This window comes from Mus caroli, chromosome 8 (genome assembly GCF_900094665.2).
Source record: "Mus caroli chromosome 8, CAROLI_EIJ_v1.1, whole genome shotgun sequence".
In the NCBI taxonomy this organism is placed as follows: Eukaryota; Metazoa; Chordata; class Mammalia; order Rodentia; family Muridae; genus Mus; species Mus caroli.
The window spans coordinates 54515042-54542052 of record NC_034577.1 but is presented as its reverse complement, the minus strand read 5'-3'; the positions used below and the strand labels follow the sequence as shown (position 1 = coordinate 54542052).

General features: G+C 37.8%; 1 protein-coding gene across 3 annotated transcripts in view; it reads right to left on the bottom strand.

Annotated features, from left to right (window-relative positions):
• The window catches only part of LOC110300352 (probable ATP-dependent RNA helicase DDX60), a 111953-nt gene that overhangs the window by 42654 nt on the left and 42288 nt on the right, over positions 1 to 27011 (bottom strand). For 2 of the 3 annotated variants that reach the window (XM_021170508.2, XM_029480658.1), the window contains exons 15-26: positions 25699 to 25865; positions 23840 to 23998; positions 22124 to 22273; positions 20063 to 20182; positions 18737 to 18832; positions 15083 to 15198; positions 13734 to 13876; positions 13489 to 13598; positions 10143 to 10247; positions 9415 to 9543; positions 7664 to 7788; positions 3043 to 3201 (exon numbers count right to left, since the gene is read on the bottom strand). In XM_021170508.2, coding sequence (XP_021026167.1) covers positions 3043 to 3201; positions 7664 to 7788; positions 9415 to 9543; positions 10143 to 10247; positions 13489 to 13598; positions 13734 to 13876; positions 15083 to 15198; positions 18737 to 18832; positions 20063 to 20182; positions 22124 to 22273; positions 23840 to 23998; positions 25699 to 25865 — 1579 coding nt within the window. The remainder of the gene's footprint in view (positions 1 to 3042; positions 3202 to 7663; positions 7789 to 9414; positions 9544 to 10142; positions 10248 to 13488; positions 13599 to 13733; positions 13877 to 15082; positions 15199 to 18736; positions 18833 to 20062; positions 20183 to 22123; positions 22274 to 23839; positions 23999 to 25698; positions 25866 to 27011) is intronic. The other variant, XM_029480657.1, reaches the window with a different exon arrangement.

Sequence of the window (27011 nt, the reverse complement as noted above, 5' to 3'; positions counted from 1 at the left end):
CAAACATGATCCCAAAAGAGTGAGCTCTTGGTGTGCATGTTTCTTTAGGAGTTCCCCTCCATGTCAGAAATGGATGCAGATAGAGAAGAATCAGAATGTTATTTTCCAATGCATAGGGTCTGCATCAGGCTACTCATCCTCCTTACAGTGAGAATGTTGAAGATATCAAACACCTTTCATGTTGACAGCTTGAGTTGCTGCTCACTAACCCACCCTGACACACAGCTCCTAAATCCCTGAAACTGAGTATTCTAAAAAGGATCATTTACCAAGAAATCTTATACTTCCTGCACATAATCTCCTGGGAGTTCACTACTTACAATAAATACACCACTTGGGAACCAGTGAAACATGCAGAGGCATTATGCACAAAAGGATCCACAGCAAATTATAACTTACTCTAGAATTTACAATATTTGAATCAGAGATGCTCTAAAAGTTTGTTTCAACTTCAAAGTGAATCGGAGCTCCTCACTTGAAAATATCTCTAGACCTCCATAGGCACTAGCCTTCATAGCACCTGAAGGGGCTCTACAAGCTGCCAAGGGAACAAATCGATGAAGAGACTTACCCAGCTGCAAAGCATACAAACTACAACAGTAGCATGGCAATACATCCCCAGAGATGCTGCAGTGCCTCTTAACTTCATGAGATAATTAGCAACAACTAATTAGACTTAAGGACATTCTCAATACTGGGGAGATTCATAGCTGGTTCTGTAAGCTTAGTGAATGTGGCTGATGAATTTACAGGTCAGGGAAGAGAAAAGACTTTCTAAACCAGTATAACTAACCACCAACCGTCTTTGAAATTCTTATCCTTACATACACAGATAAGTATAGCTTTCACCCTCACCAAAGAAACTTCCTTTTGCAGTAGACAGGGCCTATATAGCAGAAATCATCAGCTGGTTACAATGCAGAGAACAACTAACAATGGGATGCATATCCCCATTTTATACATCTACACTACAACTCCTACACCTAAGACTCAAGGAACACTGAGAAAATGGGGCATACAGATCGTAAAAGTCAGAGGAACAGGACATCTGCTACCAGATAGGACCTTCTATATACAATAAGGAATCTGCATCCATGAAACTTAACAATATGGTCACCCAAATGCACAAATGAAAATACTAGTTGATAAGAAACATAAATGAGGAAAATCTCATAAGGAACCGCACCTAGATAAATAGTTATAGGCAATTAATTTTCTGAGAAAAGAGGGAGACTCAGTAGTAGCCTTCTAAGGTAAATACATGTGACCACACTAAATAAAATTGATAGGATATATTCATATCTGTGTGTATTTAGCTAATTAAAAAAGAAGAGATCATGAATTTGAGAGAGAAGGAACAAAAAAGGAGCCAGAGGAGAAAGCGTATGGGGATGAATGATCTAAATACAACACTCATGCATAAATTTCCCAATCATTGTTATCATTGTCATTAATCTTTTTAAAATAGTGTTAAAGTAAAAATCCTTGGAACAGCCGGGCGGTGGGGGTGCATGCCTATAATCCCAGCACTCGGGAGGCAAAGGCAGGCGGATTTCTGAGTTCAAGGCCAGCCTGGTCTACAGAGTGAGTTCCAGGACAACCAGGACTGCACAGAGAAACTCAATCTTGAAGAAAAAAAAATCCTTAGAACAATAATCATCTGACAGGCTATGGAGATGCAAAGAAGAAAATAAATGACTCTTGTTGAAAAAAAAAAAAACAGAAAAAAAAAACCTCAGAATTTAGGGAAACTAGTAAGATTTAGTGTCCCTTATCCAAAGTGCTTGGGAACTAAATTTCTGTTTTTGAATTTTGGATTACTGGTCAATAAATAACAGCATACCTTGGGATGGCGCTCAAGTCTAAATAAGAAATTTTATTTAGGTTTTATATACACTACCACCTACATGTAGACTGAAGGGAAATTGTGTGTGTGTGTGTGTGTGTGTGTGTGTGTGTGTGTGTGTGTGAAATAAATTTATACATAAAACAAAGGTTTATCAAGTAAAAATTTCTATATAGAGTGTCACATGAGCACACAGAGCTACAGATTTTAAACAATTTTGGATTTTGGATTTTTCACATAAGAGATGCTCACTGTGGATATTTTGAAAAAATACAGAATAAATTTATCTCCTAACTAAACAAAGTAAGGCAGGCAAGAAAGTATAAATCTAAGCTGAGGAATCAGTGCAAGATTCAGAGAATCGATAACAAATTTATGAGTATACACTCTGGAAGCAACAAGAATGAAGGTAATGAAGAAACAGCTAGTAGGGCTCATGAAAAGAAAAAGGTGGAAGATTAACTAAAGTGAAAAGAGCCATAGATATCCTAAAAGGAAGTTATGGAAAATGAGTAGGAAAAGTAAAAACACGAATGAAGCATGCTGGATGTCCAACAGAAGTTAGCCTCCATCCTCTGGGCAACAAAAAGAGAATGCCCAGCACACATGGTAATCTAACCAGTTTCCAAGTTTATAAGCATATAACAGTTAGGAAGGGGAGGAATTAAGCTGGAGACTCTCGAGTTGATAAAGACCTGGGGAAAATATGATGAGTTTTCAACCCACACAATCACAGAAGGAGGAGAGGAACATAAAGAGATTATTATTACTGTTATTATTATTACTGCCATAGAGTTGGCAGAACTACATGCTGAGAGCAATGAGCTTCCAAGTGTGAAATTCGGATTGTAATCCAGTCCCAAACACAGCCTATGGCTCGCCCTGCAATAGTAGGTCATGAATCAAGACACAGTCCCTGGACAACGTGGGATGATCCTGTCAAGTTCTGCAATACACAAAGACTGACAGAATCTGGACCTGCTTCCTAACAATCATAAATTTAAATGATCTATGCAGCTAAGGACTATGTAATGGTGGTCATTTGTCTTTACCCAGTTCTCCCTCTGAAATTTAAAAAGAACAGTCTAAGCAGTAAGTAGAACTTCATTATAGAGCATTTTCAATGCATGCTTCCTCCTAGGACATTTGGATTGTACAAACCCACATGTAGCCAATTTGCTTAGTGAAATACTTACATTGCCTTTTGTTTCTCCAGAGATTTTTTAACTTTCCGGAGTTTGTTAGCCATGATATGAGCTTCTTTGTCAGCTTTTGGAGGTCTTTTTTCTTCCTGTTTTTTCTCCAGAAATTTACAAGCATTCTCAGCACATTCTTCTACAATATCTAAGTTAAATCTGAAAGCAAATGAACATGTATTAAAAATATAATAAGATTCAGTCTCTCTGTTCCGGTTGTGTGTTACATTGCTCATGGTTGTGAGCAAATGCCTGACAAGAAGCAATTACAGAAGTGTTTAAACTGATTTACAGTTTGAAAGGACACACACCTCCTTATATAGGGATAGGAGTAAACATGGCAGCAAAAGGAAGAGGTGGCTAGTCACATTGTTTCTATAATCAGGAAGCAGAGAAAAACAGAAAACGGTTCTGGGTGTAAAACTTCTAGGCTTGACCTCAGGACCCAGTATGGTAATTTGAATGAGACTGGCCCCCATCATCTCACGCATCTGAATATTTAATTTGCAGTTAGTGAAACTATTTGGGAAGGACTAGGAGGTGTATCCTTGTTGGAGGAGGTATGCCACTGGGGTCAGGTTTTGAGGTTTTTGAAAGCCCATGCCATTCACAGTTAGCACTCTCTCTGTACCCTACTTTCTGATAAGGAGATAATCTCTCAGCTACTGCTAAAGTATTATGGCTACCTACTACCTTTTGCCATGTTGCTCACCACCACCACGGACTATAACTCATTGCAACTGTGAGTCTCACAGAACTCTTTTCTTTCGACAAGTTGTCTTGGTTATGGTGTCTCTTCACGGCAACAGAAAAGTAACTAAAGTACCCAGTTAGGCTTACAGATCTGGACGAATCTTATCTTCAGCCCTTCGTTTGATCTGTAGCTCTGACCTGAGAAGTCTAAATGATGACATCACAGTCCATGAGTAAGGTGGCATCTCCCAAACTTTCCACAACTGTCGACGCCTCTGCCAGCCAGCACCAAATGTCTAAACACATGCTGATGGCAAACACTTCAACCCAAACCACAGCCCTGGCATATCCCTCCAGGGCTTCTGAAGCCCACCTTTATGACTTTTATTCTGAATTCTGGGTCGCTCCCCATACTGCTAACTTGTAATGAAGTAGAATTTTGAGTTTCTCGCAGTTCTGTACTCAGGTGACACTGTAGTATAATCTTACTAAAACTCTTCAGGGCAGACATGCCCAGGCACAAGAGAAACAGTGATTTGTAAACAGAAGAGAAAAATGTGCATAAACTTCCACACACCCTCCTGAAAGATAAAAGATTGTTAGGCAACCAAAGAATTGTTCTATTGGCAAAGTGGAAAGAGCTATAATTTCTCACTGTCACATGATCTAAAAAGCCCCAGAGGTCATGGCTTTTACAATTCAGAATGTATCCTAGACCTCGCTTTTATAATCTTTGAACATATAAATATTGAGGACTATAAAGCTGTAGCTTACTTGGCACCCTGGGGCTCAGCCTAGTGACCTATTCTGGATCTTCATAACTTAGATTTCTCAGATCGGAGCAACCAGCAGGGCTGGTTGAATTCTGTCTCCAGAGAGAGTGAAAACAAACACACCTTAAGTTTGCATCACATGTGTTTCACAATATCTGGAATATAGAGCTTTTGATGACAAGTGGGCTGGGGAAAAATCATTTCATTACACAGCTCTGGCTAGGAGCCAAAAGCTATGTCAGAAGTACCTACTGGGAAACACCACTATATTATATTTGAACAAATAACAGTTAGGAACTTTATAATAAAATTTAAGCTTAAAGCTTGAGACAATAGATTTTCTTTTAAAAGTAAAACTTTACAAAAACAGTCTTTAAAAAATGTGAAATTGGACATATTGCCACAGGCTTTTCTATAATTCCAGCTAGTAGAGAGGCTAAGGCAGGAGAATCACCAATTTAAGGTTAGCCTAATATACAGAATGGGTTTAAACCAGCCAGGGTAAGTTGGTGAGGTGTTCTTAAAACAATAAAAAGGAAAAATGACAGCTGAGGCTATTGCTCAGTGACCAAATGGTTTTCTAGTATGTACAAGTTTCCCAATCAGTGTCTCAAAATAGATAGATAGATAGATAGATAGATAGATAGATAGATAGATAGATAGATAAAATAAGCCATTCTGATGAAGTCAGAACTAAGAAATGATTGTCACTACAAGAAATGGCAACCAATGTTCCACTGCTAAATCAATAACACAATAATAAGAGAAGTAAATATAGTGTAGTTGTTGCTCTCAGGTGCAATTCTAAGTGACTTGGGTATAATACATCATTTGATACATCAATAATTACACCAGGCATTATACCAACTCCATTATCCCTGTACTACAGGTAAGAAATGGGGATATAAAGAGATTAAAGGGCCCCCCAGGAGTACACACAGCCTTATATAACAGAGTGTGTCTCCTAATTCATGTTTCTGACTATATGATGTGCAAGTTCCTGAGGAAGAATCTATCATACTTTGTTAAATACAATCATTTCCATCAGAGTGTGACTCTTTTTAAAAAAATCTACATCTCTTAGAAATAGCTGTGCCTCCTAAGTCTAAGTCTCTCTAAACTACAGATATTGAAAGTGTTCTTGAAATTTCACATTAGCAATTAATATTTTATAGCATTGGATTACACATTCATGACTTTTTTATTTTAGTCTCATCAAAATCCTATATATGATCACATAGTCATTAAGTGGTTGTCAATCAATGACATAGCTAAAGGAAAGAAAAGTAGAATTTTTGCTTAGGGCTAGCCTTGAAATGCATGATGTTAGAAATATATCAACATTTCCAACCTCTGAACATGTTCTACACACTTTTCTCCATTCAGGGCACAGAAAGTTGGGGGCTATTACTATTAATAGTAATAGTACTATTAATAAGTAGTAAGCAAGCTCTGACAGTTAAGGCTTGGTCCCAGACCAATCTTTGATCTTTTTATGACCTGGTGCTGCTAAAGATGAAGTCACAACATGTAAGAAAGGATTTTCACAGTTTGTCTTACAGATAACCCACTATTCATTTAAGAGGTTCCAAGATAGAGCTCTACAAGTAGAACTCTGACTATCATATTTTGTTAATATTACCCTTTCCAGATGCCTTAGGAACTCACAGTTCAGAACATACCACCATTAAAACTAGAAAGATGAGAAGTTGGGAACAAAAGACATCTGCACAAGCCGGTCTTCCCAGCCATTTCTCCTCTCCAATAACTCGATAGCATATGCCTACTTACTATGTCACAGATTTATAACTCGTTCTGTTCAGTTCCGGGTTAAGTGTCTATTTATAATGTCATTGGGTCATTATTTCCTCATGAAGCTTCCACACTTAATTTAGAGTAAATAGCTTAAACTATTTACTCTAAATTAGTGCATATGCTTTTCACCTTTAACCAACTTAATTCTCTCAAAAGAACAGGGGAAAATATATATGTTCATATGCATATGATTATATAAAGAGTAAAGACTTATTTTCTGACTTCAACAGTATAGTTAAGCTTGCAAACATATCTCAGAGACAAAGAATGTCTCTGTTCTTAACATCCATAGCTGTGCTTGGAAGCGAATAGATAACCTGTATGGATTATTCTTATCACAGAAAGAGTTTTTCTCTTGTTCTACATACAAAAACAAAAAGGACAGTTTTGCTGCAATTAAATCTCATGGATAGATAGATAGATAGATAGATAGATAGATAGATAGATATAAATCACATAGAACCCTGCATCTACTATCACCATTATTTTGAGTGTCTATCACCTAATTATGATTCATTACTATGTTTCAGCACATATTAATAAGCATTATATTTTATAATCCTATAGCTTTATTTATTTGATGATCTCATGGTGTTAGAGTAATTTACACTTATCTGCAGTAAATAAAGTATTTGCTGTTTGCTTCAAGCTACATACTTTTATCCACTAACTAAATTATCACATTACATTTTATCAGAACTGACCCATTAAACTAGAATGTTCAATTTTAAACTATTGCATTCTATATAATCTGAATTTGGCAAGATATCACTGATTTTAGGTCATATTTCTATTTATAATGAGTTTTTAAAATGAAAATATTTTACATATATATTATAGCATGTTATTAAAATTTAAATTCTGTGTGGGAAAGCAGCATTACTGGATATGTTCAATGTGTTCTGCAAAACACCAAGATCTGTATTTAAAATTACTAGTAAGACCTAAAAGAAACAAAAATGATAGTTTATAGTAATAACAAAAATGAGAATGAGACTCAAAACTAATAAAGAAAAATTTAATAGGGCACTAAAAATATTCTTAAGCATGTAACGAAAACTGGGCATAAGGGTGGATCCCTATCTTAATCCCAGCACAAAGGAGGCTGAGGCCGGAAGACAGCCTGGGGCAGACACCAAGATCCTTTCTTAAACAAACAGAAGCAGAACAACAAAGAGTTGAATTAGAAAACTGTATGACTTTAAATAAGTCATAAGATCTTGACAAATGAATGAGCACTGAAGAATAATAAACACTAGATCAAAGCATAAAAGGTAGCATAAACTCTACCTTAAAGGAATGGCCTGACACTAATTACCTCACAAAGTTAAATAACTTACAAAAAGAAAAGAGCAGGCAACTTCTCCATTTTCCTTAGCTTCTCAACAAGACATGGAAAGAAATCCAGCATCCTCCCTGAGTGCTCATGGTAATCAGGACTCAGTTTCTTCAGCACCATCCTGGCCTGTGGGAGTGAACGGCAAGCATTTGTACTAAACTCTTCATAGCAGTGAAAGGAAAGGGCATTCTGACGCAAATCCTTTCACAACTGCCATCCTTTAAAGTGCAGTCTTATGAGAGTTTGCCACAGGACTATGGATGGTAAGCACAAGAAGGATGCACATACACCACACACTTGATAACAATCTGCCTGTGTACTCTATGTACACATCTGTAAATGTCTAAGACAGTGTGAGTCCAGCAGTAAAGGACGGCTCAGTCACTGATGCTGTTTCCACGACAACAGGAGAGAGGAGCCCTTCCCATGCTGCATAGAAAATAAGACTCAAACCTGACTAAGAGGTTTGGAGTGACAAGATAAACAAGGAGGGGTAATACCACTTAACTATATTATGTTTCCAAATGAAATAAAAACAAATCAAAGTACAAAGTGGGGGAGGGGGAAATCACACAAGAAAAATATAATGCATACCAGTAGTTCTCAACCTGAGGGTCACGACCCTTTGGGGTTTCGAATTAGTCTATGTATGTATCAGGTATTTACATTACAATTCACTACAGTAGTGAAATTACAGTTATGAAGTAGCAACAAAATAATTTTATGGTTACGAGTCAGCACAACCTAAAGTACTGTAAAATTAGGAAAGTTATTCCTAAAAATAAAAATCAGGAATCACAATTTTTCTTGACAAAATGAGACTATAAATTTATTAGTTTAATCTAAATAATGTGTAAGCATGTAGTAAGATTTGAATACTTAAATAGCTCTTAAAATTAAAAATAAATTTAAAAGCATGGAGAAGAAAACCCCAAGGGCTGTTGGAAAAAAAAAAAAAAAGCGTCTCTAGATATTACAGGGACACTGAACACATGAACTCACAGCCCCTGTGGATACCTGGGGGAAAAAGCTTGTAAAATCAAGTCCTTCAGACTTCAGCCTGGGTGAGGAAAGGCTCCCAAAGGCTCCCAAAGGCGCCCAAAGGCGCCCAAAGGCGCCCAAAGGCTGGGGAGCTGCTGACACGGGATGGGATGGCTGCTGTAGGAGGGAAAATGGCAGTGCTCTTCATGAATTGGCAGCCCAGCAGATAACCCCACAACCACACCCACGCTGGAAGCATTGACTGGGAGCCTACAAAGTTAGAAGGAGAAAATGGTAGAAGGGATATGGGAGAAATCGGAGGGTGAGGATTTGGGAGTGGATCTGAAAATCTTCAAACCAAAAAACAAAACAAAACAAAAAACCAAACCAAAACAAAACAAAACAAAAACTAAAAAAGAAAGGTAAACATTTGTTTCTGCTGCTTGAGTCGCATTTCTATGCTGTTCCCCACACCACCACCCCCCAAAATCAATTAATTCCAAACATGAGCTCTGTGTTCTTCCTGGTCTGTCATCAAATCCACGAGGAACTGGTAGCCTCTTGCCTATGTTTTAGGAGACACTGAAGAGAAGTTTAAAAGTCAAATTTCTTTCTTTTTTTTTTTTTTTAAATTCTAGCTCAGAATCACTACACATCAAGTTGAGCTTTAAAATCTATGATAAAAATTGAAAACTGGAGAGGAAAAAAAATGGTATTATTGATTGAACGATACAACTCAAGAAAACAAGACAGAATGCTGTGTGAAATTACCTCCTCCTCGTTCCCATTTTTAACCCAATTTGTGAATTCTTCCTTTAAGCTCTCTTCATATTTTCTAGCATCCAGCTTTTTAATGACTATTTTATTCTTAAATTGAGTGAAGTTCTCTGGGCATAGGTTCTGGAAAAGGAAGACCATACAAATATTGCATGAAAAACTAAAGATATTTCTCAATTATATTTTTCATTGACAGTTTGATAGGGTCTTGTGGCTGGAGAAGTTTACGGTTAGAAATGTTTAGAATTCTCATTCTTTCCCATGCCTTTTGGCATTTAAAACCATATAGGAACTCTCCAAAGGCAAACAGACAGAGCAGGCAGGCCTCTGAAGAAAGCCAACAGTGCTTAGGACACAGAACAATGGAGAAGAGACAAGTCTTAGAGCCAGGAGCCCAGTGTGGGAATGGAGACCTAGAAACCACAGTGGCTAGAGAAAGAAGGGACATTTCCAGGCATTGACATAAAACACCACTTCTAGATCATTACAGTGAGAAGATAGTTCTTTTCGGGGAATGTCTGCTAGTCTTTTACTATTGGTTATTTTATTTGTTTGCATTTGAAATGTTGTCCCCCTTCCCACTCTCTCTCCCGCAACCCCCATCCCATCTCCCCTCCCCTTTGCCTCTAAGAGGGTGCCCCCCGCCAAATGCAAGTGGTGACACTGTGTTTCAGAATAGCAATGGTGGGTTCTACCAAAGCACCACTGTGAAGATTCTTTACCTGGGCCTGGGGCCAACTCTTCCAGACCTGGCACATAGTGTCATACAGCTGTATGCTTTCTCGGGGTGAAAGGGCAAGATCAGAAGGAAATCCATACTTTTCAATCTACGATTAAAATAAAATCAAACTTATTAATATTTTATTTCATCTATAGGATATAAACATTGACTATAAATGGTTAGTTTGCATATTAAAATGTGGAAAATTGAAGACTGCATTGCACATATTATTTTTTAAAGGAATTTTTTTTTAAATTATGTGTATGTGTGGGAGATTCTGTCCCACACAGATCCCCTGTCTAAGCTCTTGTGAGTCACCCAGTGTGGGTTCTGGGAAATGATGTCAGATCCTCTGTGAGGTCTTCTTCATTGCAGAAACACATCTCTGCCCCATTTCCCATCATTAGCCTTGTGTTCTCTTTTTAATTCTCACTTGAGAGTGTTTTTTTTCCAGCCAAACTATAATGAAACAAAAACAAGTCCAAGAATCCCCACAAATTCTATAGCATAAATCTTCTGTTTGGTCACAGGCTTGGGATTTCTTAAGTCTTTGCCCCCTTTAAACACATTCAGTTTCCTTGTTTCTAAAATAAAATAATTAGTTCTCTCTGTGTGCAAAATAAATTAGATAACAGATATGAGTCTTAGCCAAATGTCTGGCATTCCACTGGTGGTAAATAATCCATCAATATGTTTTGTTTTGGTTTGGTTTGGTTTGGTTTTGGTTTTTCAAGGCAGGGTTTCTCTGTATAGCCCTGGCTGTCCTGGAACTCACTTTGTAGACCAGGCTGGCCTCGAACTCAGAAATCCGCCTGCCTGTGCCTCCTGAGTGCTGGGATTAAAGTCAATATGTTTTTTTAATTAATAAATTCATACTTCATAACTATCAAGGAATAACAATTCTGTGGTCCAAGATGGGACTCAATCTAGTTGTTTCCCACTATAAACCGGCAAACTGCTAAAACCTGAACCATTCTGGCAGAAAAGGAAGAGAAGCAACACTGAGTCACTGTACCATGGTATACGATATTTTGCAAATGCAAGTGTCTCTACCTCCACAGGCCACATTAACAATCAATCCACACTGAGCAAGAGATAGCAGTTCTTTCAAGTGTTTCCCGGGGCTGACAGCCCTCCAGACAGCAGCAGCTGTGCATGAACGGCATGACAATTGATGGCAAAGGTCAAACAAGGCTGTGGTTTGCCAGAAACAAGACATATATGGCTGAGGGCAATCCTCACTGGTGATCCCTTGCTTCTGTTGGGTTAAGGCCAGTTTGCAAATACTTGCCCATCGCTGCCCTTTGGGAATGGTTTCTCTGACATAGCCATAAAGGAAATGGCTACTTAGATGATGATTCTTTTTTTATGTTGCTAAAATGGGTCAAGTTTGAGGGCATTCTTAAATCACTTAGCTCTTCTATTTAGTCTAAGTATACTAAACAATGTTTAGAATTATTTACTCATTTGGAAGTTCCGCTCACTTCTATTCTTCTTCAGGAAATGGCCTACATAAGTACACACCATGCCAGTGGTTGTTAAAATTCATTTAACAATACCCAAGCCTAGCATTTACTCTGTACCCTTGCTACTGTATGGCAGCGTGACCTTTTCAGAAGTCACTTAGGGTCATAGCACACTATGTAGTTACTCTACTGCTTTCCAGTCACTCCATGAATAGCAACCGAGAGGAGAGCAAAGGCACTTGGAGCAAGCACAGAACCAGTACACAAAAGGGGGAGAGGAAGAGAGGAAGAGAGGGAGGAAACAAAAGGGTTTCTTTATTAAAGAAAATCCCATGTTCACATTCATTTCATTGGTTTAGGAAGTCATTCCAACATATTGACTGCCAAATGTTATCACATGGTGCTAACTCATTCATATAGATAGCAGACAAATCTTTCAGATCAACATGGAGTCAACCAACGGGTCTGAGATGCTGTCTGGTCTGAACCATTTACCCATTTACTCAGTGCTGCAGTAGTAACTTAGCTGTCTATGTCTCAATTCCATTATTTGTGAAATAAAAACTGAAGTAGTACCTCCATCATGCAATTGTTGTGATCTTTAAAGGAAAGGAAATGGGTGAAGTATTTGAAAAACACAATTCCAATCAGCTATCCTTTTAAAATAGCCAGTTAACAATGGTATTCACATAACAGTTTGCTAGTAAGTCTACGCACTTGAAACTCGCCCTCAAGTGGTTATTTCTGAACACTCAAAGACGCATGTGTGAAGGTTCAGGGGTGATCAGACTTTGCTGGCAAATAAACATTAAGTGCTATAAAGAAGTTTACATAACAGTTGAAGAAGTCACAGAAGGATTATAAATAAGGCTTCGCATCATAAGAGCTTCAAAAGAAGCAGCAAGGTCAAGGCAGTAGCGTTTGACATTTGGAACCAATGAGGTATAACATGAAGGTTTCTGAGCAAAACACATTCAGCACATGCAATGTAGGACAAGCTCAGAAGACTTTAGTTGTTAAGGGCTGTATAGTTACCCTTTTTGAAAAAGTCCAATAAAGCCCTTTAAAGACTAGAATTATAATTAAGGAGCCATAAATATAGTATCAGAATGAAATACCTAATTTTAAAAAAAGTATTTAATTTTTATTTAATATATATATATATATATATATATATATATATATATATATATATATCTAATACACTTCAGTTTTCAGGTCTTGGAATGAAGGAAAGGAGTAAGTATCATTTTGAGGGCCAATGGGAGTTTAAATGAACCTGTCAAGGAAGTGGGCGGAGAAAGGAAGGGAAGTATATGCAGGGCATATTTAAGGAAGTATTCCCCCTCTAACCACTCAGCAGCCCAGGTGGCACTGTTTTCAAGGTCTCTATTCTGCAAAGTCCCTACCAAAGAGTTGTAACGTGATTGTTATGGAGACGGAATGTGTTCCCGGCTTAAGGTCCTACGCATTAGTCATGTTCTCACATATTAGCCACAGCCACACAAAGCTGTGTGCACAGGAGAGGTTAAAGCCTGTCCTCACTATGGTACAGAAGTGAGCTAGTTAAGAGAAACATGCAGACATAAGTGTTAACAAAGAGGGGAGATGGAAAATGGCAGAAATAACATCCCCCAAACAACATAACCATCAAGTTAAAATATTTAGTAGTTTTTAAGCTTTGATGATCCTAACAGCAAGAAATTGAGGAAACTAAAACATTGCTGTTCCTTTGAAAATCCAAGATGTAGTGTTTCCTCTGGATTCCAGCATCAGGCCGCTCTCTGGCTACATTCCTCACAGTATTGTAAGCCAGTTAATAAGTTAATAAGCCAGACAGTGGTGTTACTTGGAACAGCTGTGGCAGAGGTTGTTACTTACATGATCTATGGTTAGTGCAGCGCAGGGGTGAAAATGATCAAAGCAAACATCGCCCTGTCTCACGGAACACAAGTACTTCTCTAGGTCATTGTATCTCTCTCCATAGAGCACTGGACGGGAAGGCGAGATTTTCCAAATGATGAGAAACACAGTGAGTAGGTTATTTTGAAAGCAAGTAACAAAACCAAAAAAACAAACAAACAAACAGAAAAGCACCGTTGTACAAGTACACAGAGCATTCGTACCAAGTCTAACTTTGTATGACTGTCTGGCTTGTGCTCGATCTTTGTAATAGCTGCCACGGGAGGTACCATTTCTTTTGGAAACAGGTCTTTCCTCCATGGTACTGTCTACTTGCTTCCAGTACCGCTTTACTGACTGAAGCCACCTTAAAGGAAAACAGACATTATTTATGATTTTAACCAGCAATGTCCATTACAGTTCATGTTTTGAGTGCTTGGTCCCCAGTCTTTGTTATTATGTTGAACTGCATGGAGCCATTAAAATGTGGGAACAGCATAGCATAGATCAGCCACTAGCAATGGGACAATATTAGCCATCACAAAGTTTATACTTGCCACTCTTTCTTACCTTACCTCTGCTTCTTGTCTGTTGCCATTTAACAAGCTTTCACTTCGTTCCCACTTCTAGGGATGGGTCTCCCCCCCACCCCCCGCCTTCCCCACTATGATGAGTTGAAATCTTTCTAAAACCATAAATCTAAATAAAAATATAACTCTCTGAAGGTATCCTTTGGTCACATCAACACAAAATTAACTCAGACATTATTATTTAAGCAGGAAATAGACATAAGTTGCATGAAATTAAATAATTAAATGTATTGTTATTTATTTAATTAAATAATTAAAATGAAAATTTTGTTTGTCTTAAAACTTTCATATAATGGAATTACTTCTAGAGTCACATAACCTGAAATAAAATTCTAGCTGCCTTACTAGTAACTCTGAACCCTGCATGAATCTGTAATATTTCTATGCCTTGCCTTTCTTGTTTAAAAGTTAATACAACAACAAAGGTACTATCATCTAAGGATAACAATGGAAATTGTTATCAAATACAAATACTGATGGCATTTAAGAGAAATTACTACATGCATTCTACTTAGTATCCGATACATGGAGACGCTATGGGATACGTTGTTATCAGTCGTCATCATTCAAGCCACTCCAATGACCAGAAGATGTGTGGCTTTCAACTAATGAAGCTTTGCTCTCTTCCTGAATATATCAAAAAAAAAAATGTGATCTTGGAACCTATGGCTGAGTGTATCATTCTAGCACCCTGATTTTTGTTTCCTAGTAAAAGGAGAGGGGAAAAGGAATATACAGCTATTGTTTTAGTTTTTGAGCTATGACAGGATACTTCCCATTCAACTACAGATCTTACCCAAGAGGATCTAGATATTTCTTCATGGAGAGTAGCTAAGATTTGTCAGAAAGAGCTAAACAGACAATAACTTGAAGATTCAGGGACTGCTGTAAGTTAACCAGAAATTTTGGTGACTCTAAAACCCATCAAGGAAGTCTGAAATTTAGACTTTCAAAAGAAATCCAAAAGGGAACCAAATTCATACTCAGTGAGATGCTGAGGGTTGCTAATGGTAGCTGAAAGGGCCAAAAAGGGACATCGGATCATGACAAGGAGATGCTCCCAGATTTCTGCTCCAATTTCTCCACCAAGACAATGGACCTATAAAAGAAAAAAATGTTTTCAATTCATGAGTTAGTTTTTAAGAATGGCAAATTAAAATAACATATGGAATCTTAAACTGTTCATAGGTATCTTCTATCACCTTTAATGGACCATGAAAGTTTAAATAACTACTGAAAAAAACCAGATGTAGGACATCTTGGCATTTACATTTTCCTTAATATCTTTAATCACTCACCTGTGACTCTTCTTATTTTGCTTTCACTACAATACAAGGCCAAGGTATTCCTTGACATGTTCACTGCCAATCAAGCCTCTACCACATCTCAATAAGGATTCAGTACTTTAGTGACCAGTGCCATTCTTGACATTACAGACAAAAAGATATGCTTCAAAGATAAGCTGTATCCAGTCAAGTCACTAGTCAATGGTTTCCCATTCCTTGCAGAACAAATTTAAGCATTTAATGGGATAAATAATGCTTGGCACAGTTGGCTTATGGCTGCCATTCCAGCTGCATCCAAAGTCACTCATCCCATCTTACTGAGACCCGTACACATCAGCTATTTCTCCATTCTTTGGCACACACTTTCCACCCCAGAGATTTCACATGGCTGTGTCTCCTGTATAAAATATTCTCACCAGGAAAATTAAAAGCCAACAAAAATAACCACAGCTTCTTAATCTGTGAAGCTCATCTCAGAGTCACTAGTTTTAAAAGATTTGCAGAGCATCCATTCCCAGTGGTCCTCCAGCCTGCCTTCTGCCACTGTTGAATTTTGATTGACACTCTTGACCTTCACTGTAAGCACTAGTGTCACTTTATAAGCATTCGTGTTTTCCCTGACTTAACTAATCTTTCCCATTTAATCTGGGTCTTCAAATCTGTATTACTCTAGCATTGACACCATGCCTGACTCTTGGGAGGTATTTCTCAAAGGAGACTGAATAAATGAATGCATAATCAAATTAAGTAAGATACAAAAAAGATTCTCGGACATGATCTTAATTAAAGAAGTTACATTTTACACCTGAAAGATATCAATTATGCAGCTGTACTGGCTGGTTTTGTGTCAACTTGATTCAGCTGGAGTTATCACAAAGGAGCTTCAGTTGAGGAAATGCCTCCATGAGATCCAACTGTAAGGCATTTTCTCAATTAGTGATCAAGGGAGAAAGGCCCCTTGTGGGTGGGACCATCTCTGGACTGGTAGTCTTGGTTCTATACGAGAGCAGGCTGAGCAAGCCAGGGGAAGCAAGCCAGTAAAGAATATCCCTCCATGGCCTCTGCATCAGCTCCTGCTTCCTGACCTGTTTGAGTTCCAGTCCTGACTTCCTTGGTGATAAACAGCAGTATGGAATTGTAAGCTAAATAAACACTTTCCTCCCCAACTTGCTTCTTGGCATGATGTTTGTGCAAGAATAGAAACCCTGACTAAGACAGCAGCTTTCCAGATGTGTGTAGAGAGCTATGTGTGTATATATATATTTTTTTTTCTTCTGCCCATCTGACTTTGTCTTGGTCAAATGGCATACCACATTGCTAAACATTAACTTTCAGCTTTGCAATATTTAACAATTTTACCTGACTCTGGCAGAAGTGATGCTAAATCCTTTAATGGTTTCCCTCATATAGAACTGGAACAACTGAAGTTGAGTGTTATATCATTCCAGAGTTTGGAATCCAAGCTAAAACTAGGTATTCTAGATTGCCTTGTAATTTAAACTTTTAAATTTGTATGTGTATGAGTGTTTTACCTACATGTATGTATGGCTTTGTATTATTTAAATAAGACTATCCAAAGCCCTCAGAATGCAAAGTATGCAGGTTAACTAAAAGTAAACATAGCAAGTCAGTATCAAATAAATAAAAAAACAGCTTGTTATAATATGGAGGAAAAGCCTGAGGATTTGGATCAGTAGTGGACTCCTTCCAAGACTTGAATTTAATTTCCAGGACTACAAATTAATATTATTATTATTATTACTGTTGAAATAAAGTAAAGATAAGCTAAATATGGGCTTCTTTTTTTCTTTTCAGCTTAAAATCCAGGAATAAAAGAATCTACTTTTCTCTGATGCCTTAAGTGTCTATGCACAGGTAGACTGGAAGATGCTGCCATCTACATTGCATTTTACCCACTATTTCTGCCCAAGGAAACTGAACCATAGATAGTATTTCAATGAGACTCCCATGTTCTCTGGATCTCTAAATTTGACCAACATATTCAATTGGCTACAGCTCAGAAAATGAAGAAATACATTGAGATCAGTTTTCTGTTGGCCCCTCCCAGGCTGCCTGGGCCAGAACTGTACAAAAAGGTTCACTCCTTTGGGCCAGAACTGTACAAAAAGGTTCACTCCTTTGGGCCAGAACTGTACAAAAAAGGTTCACTCCTTGAAATGTAGCCCATTTGATCAGACTCTCCTTTGGAACCTGAAGTAAAAACTTCCTTATCTTGTTTCTTTAAGACTAGCAATAAGTCCCTCTCTCTGGATTTCCTCAAATATGTCTTTTTAAAGTCATGCTTTTAAAACCATACTTTGAATGAGCCATTTGTTTTCCTTAGAGATCATGATGGACAAGATTGTTTGTATAATCGGCATCACTTGCTAGAGACAAAAGCCTCTCCTTTAGCTGGCCCTTGGGTCATGAGAGCAGGAGAACCATCCCTGCCTTCTACTGGTGCAGCGCTCAGGAGAGCAGGCCCTGGTGGCATGGGTCTGAATGAGCCAGCCAAGAGGCCATGGGAGGAGCAAGAGCACTGTATCTTCCCCTTGCTGGCTGTAGTACTGGATGGGCCAACTGGGGTAAGGCAGGAGAACTGATGGTGTGGGTGTGGGGGAGCTGGTGGACTGACCAGCTCAGACACCTCTCAGGCCAAGATCCAGGGCTTTAAATTGGCCCATCCCAGCATCAATGAACTACCATAGTGCATAAAGGGGGGCTGGTCCTACTGATCTAACACTACATGATCTCCACAATAAAGGACAACAACAGACTATCTAAGAGGAGCAACAGTGAGTGTCCAGTATTAATAGTGTAGCAGAAGCCAGAGGCCTCGAACCAGATCAACAACTCATAGCAATGAACATTTGCAGGCTAAGAAGTGTGAACAAACAGGTATACTGTGAACCACACTGTGACACACTACAGCTTGCACAAGATTTTATTTCTCTTTTTTAGGGGAAAGTTGAAAGGGTGGAGGACAGGTATGAGGGGACGGGAGATAAGTGGAACTGGAATGCATGATGTGAAATTTTAAAAGAACATTATAAGTTAAGAAAAAAACAACTTTCTTTTGGAAATCAAGTTGGATTTTCTATCAGGGGAAACTTGTGTCATGAGAGATTAATTCCTTTCTCTCCACAACAGCAGCCCCAATGAGGACCCATTCCTCACACCAATATACACTACTGAGTCACAACAGAAGAAGCAAGCCCAAACAGTCATTCAGCGAGGGCAAATGCTTGGAAGAAAATTGCCTCCCAATCTGAACTTCATCCAAGGGGCAGATGTCCCAAAGCTGCAAAGACCTTCATTACAGATTAGTCTGAGAAGTGATATCAAACATACCTCATCAAATATAACATATCTGATCCTCTTCACCCAATTTTGGCGATGAGGAGCTAGTAGCAGAATTTCAAAGCAGGCAGGAACAGTTATAAGCACCTAGAAGTAACAGTAGCATGTGACATAACTCTTAGTATGCGTGTAGTTCTAAAGTTACATGAGGTAAAGCTTATGAGTCCTGAATGTATCGTCTAATAACTAAAATCTGATGCTACTTCTACGAGTTAGCTTTGTTACACTTGTGATATACTTATTAGTTTGAACCATGTGAAACTTCTATTTTCATGAGACAAAACAGTCAAATATCCAACTTGAAGGGTAGATTCTCGTTTATGAGCATTCCAACTGTGTCTAGTGCTAAATGGGACACCTAGATTGACGTCTTTCCTGACCCCATTGGGAACCACGAGAGACAGAGGTGGAAAGTGTAGAGTACAGTGAACTGCTGTCTTCTGAACCAGGGAGGGTAGTTCTTCTCATGAGCCCCCCAGCCTCTGTGATCATCTGTACAAGACCTGCAGAACATCGAACCAGTCAAAATCCCAGCAGGAATGAGAAACCCGCTCACAAGGCCCCACCCCAGTAGAGGAGTTTCTGGCAGCCCATGGCTTCTGGGAAGAAGACATGATAATGGAAAGGATAAGGATGGGGGGAGTAGAGGGAAGGAGACGGAAAATGGATATATCTCAGGCATGTATGAAGGTATCAAAGAATACATAAAAATATTTTCACTAAATAAATAGTTGTAAAAAGATGTAAGAACAGAGTCATTATTTCAACCATGTTGATTCCTTCAAATCTAACACTAACATGATTTGTGTTGGAAGATGTTTCTTTGGAAGGCAAGCCAGGCAGCACATTATTACATGGCACTCTAAAAACATGTCTTTTTTTTTTCATTTTATCCTAATCTCTGATGTGAAAATTCAATCAGAAAGAAAACTACAACTTCATTAAGACTAGGTTTGCTTGCAAACATAACATTTTTAACTAAAATAAGTGTCTTTAACAAGAAAATTAATTGTGATTGAAATTGCCATTCACTACGTTTTGTAGCTTGTAAAGCTCTTTGGGTCATTGTGAATCTCATTGTAAATGAATGAGCTATAACCTGAAAAGTTAAATCAAAAGCATCTTCACAGAAAATGACCTTGATTTATCATGTTCTTTAATAATGTAACAAAATTATATTTTCTCTGAAGCAGTTTTGTCCCTTACAAATTCAAAGGAATTATTTTCACGGGCCTTTAAAGATGCTAGATTTCTAGTCAAAAAGGTAAAATATTGTTGTATAATTTGATAACACATTTATTGAATAGCATATCAAACCTGACAGTTGAGGGCATCATGGCGATATTCCCTGGTAAAAACACCACACAGAGATTGACCAGCTGGCATATTTTTGGCATAACGATATTCAACAGTTGCTGCCACTTGATTAACAAGAGCCTGATTGACAGAGAAATGATGTAGTAGTTACCTAATAAAGTAAAATTTTATTTGTAATCTGTAAAGCAAATTTTAATAGAATGATGGAGATATCAAAAATTGTTCTGCTATGAATGTACACATACATATATACACAGTACACATACATATACACATACACACAGTTCACATACATATACATATATATAGTACACATACATAAATACACAAATATATACATAAAAATAAAATTTATGCTGGGCAGTGGTGGTTCATGCCTTTAATCCCAGCACTTGGAAGGCAGAGGTAGGTGGATTTCTGAGTTCGAGGCCAGCCTGGTCTACAGAGTGAATTCCAGGATAGCCAGGGCTACACAGAGAAACCCTGTCTCAAAAAACCAAAAAAATAAAATAAAATTTATGATCCAAGTATGAGAGAAGATATGTCCTATTTATCCTGTGTATACGTACTGTGTATATATATGTGTATGTATACTATGTGTATATATATGTACTGTAGGTATACATTGTGTACTGTGTTTATATGTATGTGTACTGTGTATATATGTATATGAATGTATATTGTGTATATGTGTACTGTGTATATGTATATGTGCATATGTATGTGTATTTGTACTGTGTATATATGTACATGTATACTGTGTGTATGTGTACTGTGTGTATGTGTATATATATGTATATGGGTACTGTGTATATATGTATATGTATGCATACTGTGTGTATGTATACTATGTGTAAGTGTATGTATATGAGTATATATATATATATATATATATATGTATGCGTATGTGTACTGTGTGTATGTATATGTGTATGTGTACTATGTGTATGTATACTTATATGTATATTTTTATATGTGTGTGTATATGTGTACATTATTATATGCATACATATGTAGATATAGGTCCTCTAACAAGGAAAGGAATCATGAGAAAGGAAATGATCATAAAGCAAGGAAGGGAAATAAGGTAACAGAATATATGTGACAGGAAAGTGGGATGAAGGCTACAAGAAAGCAAATGGGAGCGGGCAAGGAGGATGACATCACAGGCAAGAGAAGCAGTGAATAGAGTCAGATCCTCAAAATACTATGTATGAAAATGCCTTGATAAAGTACATTACTTATGTTAATTTTTAACTAGTGAAACTAAGTAAGGGGAACTGGATCTACCATGTGAATTGCTGTCTATATGCAGGTGAGGGCAGACACAATTGGGCAATAGAAAAGGAAGGCGGGCTGAGAATTTTAGAGATGAGTACAGAGAGTACAGAGACAGAGAGAAAGGGGGATAGAGGAAGAGAAAGATGATCCAGATTCCGTGTGGCTTTAAATAGTCACAGGTAAGCTATGAATATCTTACAAAGGATGGATAATTACAGGACAATTTGTCCAATCTAGATGGGCAATTTATTTCAATGTCATTTGGCTCTTAATTCATTGTGTGGCCATTTTGTGGGATAACAATTTACTGATATAAATCTAACTGATAAATTACAAGCCTCTAGAGTTTTTTGGTTTTGGGTTTTGTGTGTGTGTGTGTGTGTGTGTGTGTGTGTGTGTGTGTGTTTGAGACAGGGTTTCGCTGTGTAGCCCTGGCTGTCCTGGAACTCACTTTGTAGACCAGGCTGGCCTCAAACTCAGAAATCCACCTGTCTCTGCTTCCAAAGTGCTGGGATTAAAGACGTGCACCACCACTGCCCGGCATTGCCTCTAGAGTTTTGATTTTAACTGGTTATGGGATTTGTGACAGCTAGTTGGGCGGTTGCTACATGGGGCAAGCCATAGCGGCAGCGAGACCGACAGGGCCAGAGAGTAGCTGATGTTTGCGTAGGATGGTGCTTTTTTTTTTTTTATTTCACACAATCCTACCACATAACCATGTCTAGTATTTCTGAGTAAGTTCTATCATGAAGAAAAACATTACATTCATCCAATCCCTACCTTTGTTGGTGCAACATACACAACCACGCCTTCATCGCTCTCCTTCAGCACCTTTTCCATGCAATAGTAGGAAGCATAAGTCTTGCCAGATGATGTTGGGGCAACAATCACTGCAGACTCATAGTTATCCACCACATCCAGGAGCTCTCGCTGCAGGGGTCAGAGCATGATTTCTGTCAATCAAACAAGCCATGCTACGAAGACAGGCAGGTCAGTCTTTTTTCACTGCGATTTTTCTGAACCTCACTAAGAGAGAGATGCAGACATGTAGAAAATGTAAAAGGAAAGTCTGATGGACTACTCATTCTCTCAAATGGTGTGACTTATTTGTTTTCTGAGCAGCTGAGAGATGGGTTTTATGTGTGAAATGGAGTATAAAGATTAGAATTAACTTCACAAAGAAAGGAGACTATTCAGAAAAAAAGGAGCCATTGAGAAGGGCAGGAAATCATGTGTGTATATTGGTAGAAATGTGGCTAAAGTATACAACATACATGGAGGAAAAGATCACTCTGAAAGCTGTTCTTTTGTACAATGAATAAATAATAATAAAAGAGAAATCATTCAAAAGTGTCAGAATAAGTTAGTATTAGGATGGTTGTTTTTAATAGTTAGGCGTACAGAGTGTCTTTGAGAAACAAAGTTGTTGGAAACAGCCAACCCCTATCTTCACAACACTAAGAAAATGGTTGGCAGGCAGAAAGAGCACCAATTCGTCATTTTGCTTCTTACCCTCTATACAGGACTATATGGGGCATTATCTTTACATCCTACGATTTTATTCATCAAGATGATGACTAATCAAAAGGAAGGAAAACCCTATGTGAAGTACAGACGATACAGCCTGCCCACCCCCCAAATCTAGTCCTCCCCACAAGCAACACTTCAGTGTGGAAAAAAAAAAAAAACAACAACAACAAAGAAAGACTTTGGGAAAGTAGGAGAGAATTTGATTGCCCCATGTTGAAACCCCAGAAGTGGAAGGCAAACAAACATCTTTATGTTAAAGCTCAGCTGCCTCAATTCTTTCATTATATTAATGAAAAGTGGCTTACCTAGTAAGACTGAACCTACAAATTTTCACTTGTATACACTAATAATGTTCTTGTTCAACGTGTGCAGAAGAGGTTGCTTCCAAATTTTGTAGCCATCAATATTCATTAGATAAATGATAGATAGATGATAGATAGATGATAGATAGATAGATAGATAGATAGATAGATAGATAGATAGATATGTCAGAAAAATATCTAGAATAGTAACATGTGTAGTCTGTAAATATATAAACAGTTTCCCACTGTTTGAACTAGCCAAACGTCTTTGTGAATATTTACATTGTTTACATATGAAATTCAAATGACAGAGAGAAGAGCTGGAGCCTGGTACAAAATGATAGTAGCTGCATAGCACAGACATCTCTAAGTTTTTAATCTATGTATATGGATTCATCCAACACCTCACCAAGTAAATGGTCTACATAGTAAATGAATTCTTAAATGTCTTTAAATGGAAAAATTTAGTCTAAAGGAGACCTTTTAAACAGCAAAGAATTTTAAAAGAAATAGTTTTGAAATTAAGTAACTCAATATTATGCAGTTCATGGTAAGGACAAATATGAACACACTAACACACACAAAGAGAAACAACTTTAACGCTAAGAAACTCCTGGAGTCATATATGATTACACAATGTAATTGTTTTTATTCGTATTTTTACCTGCCACGTGTCAGGAATAAAATCTTGGACCCTGGGGTCTGGGTCTTTTCTTTCTTCTCGTATTAAATAATGACCCATATATTGTAGTTGGAACCGAGCTGGCCCAATCCCAACTGAATATTTATTCTTTTTCTTCATTTTTATGTCATCTGCTGCATCCTATATTGTTTTAAAAAATTATTTTGAAAGCAATTTAAATAGTTGAAATTATTGTGACTTAATTCTTCTATATGAAAACCATTTTTTAATCATCTTTTAAACATCTTTTAAACATGAAGACCTTACCACTTTTCTGAAGCACAAATAAAATAGTAGATTTCAAGATTTTCAAATGTTTACGCTAATATTTATGGCTACAACCTGACATATTTAAAATAAGTAAGCAACCATTATAGATTTGAATCATTTTGCTAGAATTAAGCATAGGGTTAATTTTTAAAGTCTGCATAAATCATCTGACATTCAGTATGCATAGTCAAGTTGTATAAAGTATTTCTAATACTTGATTAATTCAACTTTTGGCAGTTGTTTTAACTAAGACACTATTTTCTATTAAAAAATAAACCTAAAAGAGATGACTGTATTTGAAGGATGCATTGTGCCATGTCCAGCCTGGCCTTGGTAAGGGTGGAATGACATGGTCCCCAGCCCTGGATCAGGACCAACAGTAAGAATGCAATATGAATTATATGAGGGCCTTCATAGAGTTAAGGGAACAGAGGCAGCTGCACTATGAGCCAGCTATCAGAAAGATACTAAGGAAGGAGATAACAAGATTTAAGAAGTGGTGATCCCAAGGCAAGATCCCATCCAGCTAAGTTTTTTTGTCTGCTTGTTTTGTTTTTGTTTGTTTATGCTTACTAGGCAGACAGGTTCCTGAGTTCAGATCAGCCTGGGACAGAAGGAATTTAGGTCTAGGCCCAGATGTAGTAGAAAAGGTAATATCAGGGTATGGTCCCTCCCACTTAGCTATCTCACTGTCTATACTTGTGCTTGCTGTCCCTTCCTGAGAATCAGGGGGCTAAAATCATAGAATGTTGACTCATGGGATGGTCAAAATGGAACCTGGAATAAAAGACTGAGCTGCTATGTAAATAAAAGTCTGGACTTTTGGTTTGCCTGAGATGAGCTAACAGAAAACAATAGCATTTCTTTTTTAGAATTTTTCTCTAGTGAGAGCTACGCTATCTGGAGATATCTGAAGAGTGAACACAGCTCTTCAAGAATTTTTTCTAACAGATTTCTGATTTTAGTCGGAAAATCTATAGAGAGCATATACAGCTCTTTTAAAGTTTTCCATGGCTCTTCAGAATTTTTTCTACTAGTATTTCCAACCTTGGTCAAAAATCCCAAGAATTACTTAGGGATCGAACACAGCTCTTTTAGAATACTTGCAAGAAGCTATTCAGAGAAGGCTGTCTGAAGAGCAAACACAGTTCTTTTAGAATTTTTTCTGACTTTGGTCAGAAAACCCATGAGTTATCCAGAGAGTCTAGCAGTCTTAAGCAGAGAGATTTTTTTTTTAGAATAGCAAGAAAAAGCTGTCTAGATCAGAACCGAACACAGAGAGAGCAGTCTGAAAAGCTGTCTCGGGCAGAGCAGAACACAATGAGACAGTAGTCTCAAGCACAATACAGAGCCAAGAGCTATCTATAGAGAGCTCTCTAGGGAGTCATCTCCAGCAGAAGACAGGCAGTCAGCTTGGACCCACAATTTGACTTAGACTTAAAGTGTTTTGTTTCTTCCACTCCCAGACACCCCTTCTCTCAGAACACCTCCCCAAGACAAGGTTGGTCTTTGGCAGCTTTGTATATAGCAAATAACAGTTCAGTAAAAATGAAGCTATCACAAAATGTTACCTGAGTTGGATATAAAGAATCTGCTAGCTCATAAAACCCTAAATACTTAAGACATCTGGCTATGAGTTTCTGATCTGCTTCCTGCAGAAGTTCAGAGTGTTTGTCCAACAAGGAGTGGATCCTCTTCATCATATTGACAGCTATGCTTAAGTCTTTCGTGGTTTCACCTTGGTGCAAAATATAATAAAGTTGTTATAAAAGCCATCAAAATAACAAATGTTAATTAACGAAGCTCAACCACCTAGTTTAGCAATCTTCCATACTTAATGACACTTACTCTCTTACCATTAATGAATATTTTAGAATAGAAAGGACTAGTTGGGAATCTTACAGTTCAAAATTAAAATGTGTCTTGTGTAAAACTTTATAGTGAATTATATGTCTTTTCTCTCTCGTTGTGCCATGTCTTCTCTGTTCAAGAAAAATGGTTGTGTGGTTTTTAAGTATAAGATTATAATCTTAGAAATTTCATTCTAATTTCATTTAGCCTTACTGTAATCCACCAGTCATCCCAGATATAAGCCCCAAATCCCTTCGTTCAGTGTGATCCAGCTATTGTACCAAGACTCTGAAAGCCTGCCCACTCCTCTAGCATTGTATATACTGTTTGTTTTTCCCCTCTGCTAACCTTTTCATTATCACCACATCTGTCCTCGCTCTGCTTTTTTTTTTTATTTAGTGCACACTCTCACCTACTTAACAAGTATTATCAATCTCATACTAAAAGCTGTTATACAAGAGTCTACCAAGTAAATGGAATTGAGGTCATACCCTCCAGGAGCATGAGGTTCACTTACAGACTATATGATATGTGATTGGCTCACACCAAACATTAGAAACCACACTTGTTAGGAGTCAGATTCCCAAGGAAGTATTTATGGAAATACATTTCAAGAACTGGATGTGGAGGGTAAGTAAAATTTGGTTGTATGAAAAATAAGGACATCTATGCCAGTTTTTACTCTAAGTTCATCTACCATGTAGTTCCAGAAATTTCTTACTTATAACTGTGTGCTATTACTAATTCTACATACCTAAGTATGTAGAAAGTATGTTTAATGGTACCCCTTCTGGTTAAAGTGGCCTATAACTAAGATCTAACTAATGATATCTGAGTAAAAGATTTTAGTGGTCCAGACAGTACATTTAAGGAGAGCTAGGGAGCTGGAGAGATGGCTCCACTGTAAGAGTAGCTGCCTTCCCACCAACAATGTAGGAGTGTTCCTCTTTCTCCACATCCTTGCCAGCATCTGCTGTCACCTGAATTTTTGATCTTAGCCATTCTGACTGGTGTGAGGTGGAATCTCAGGGTT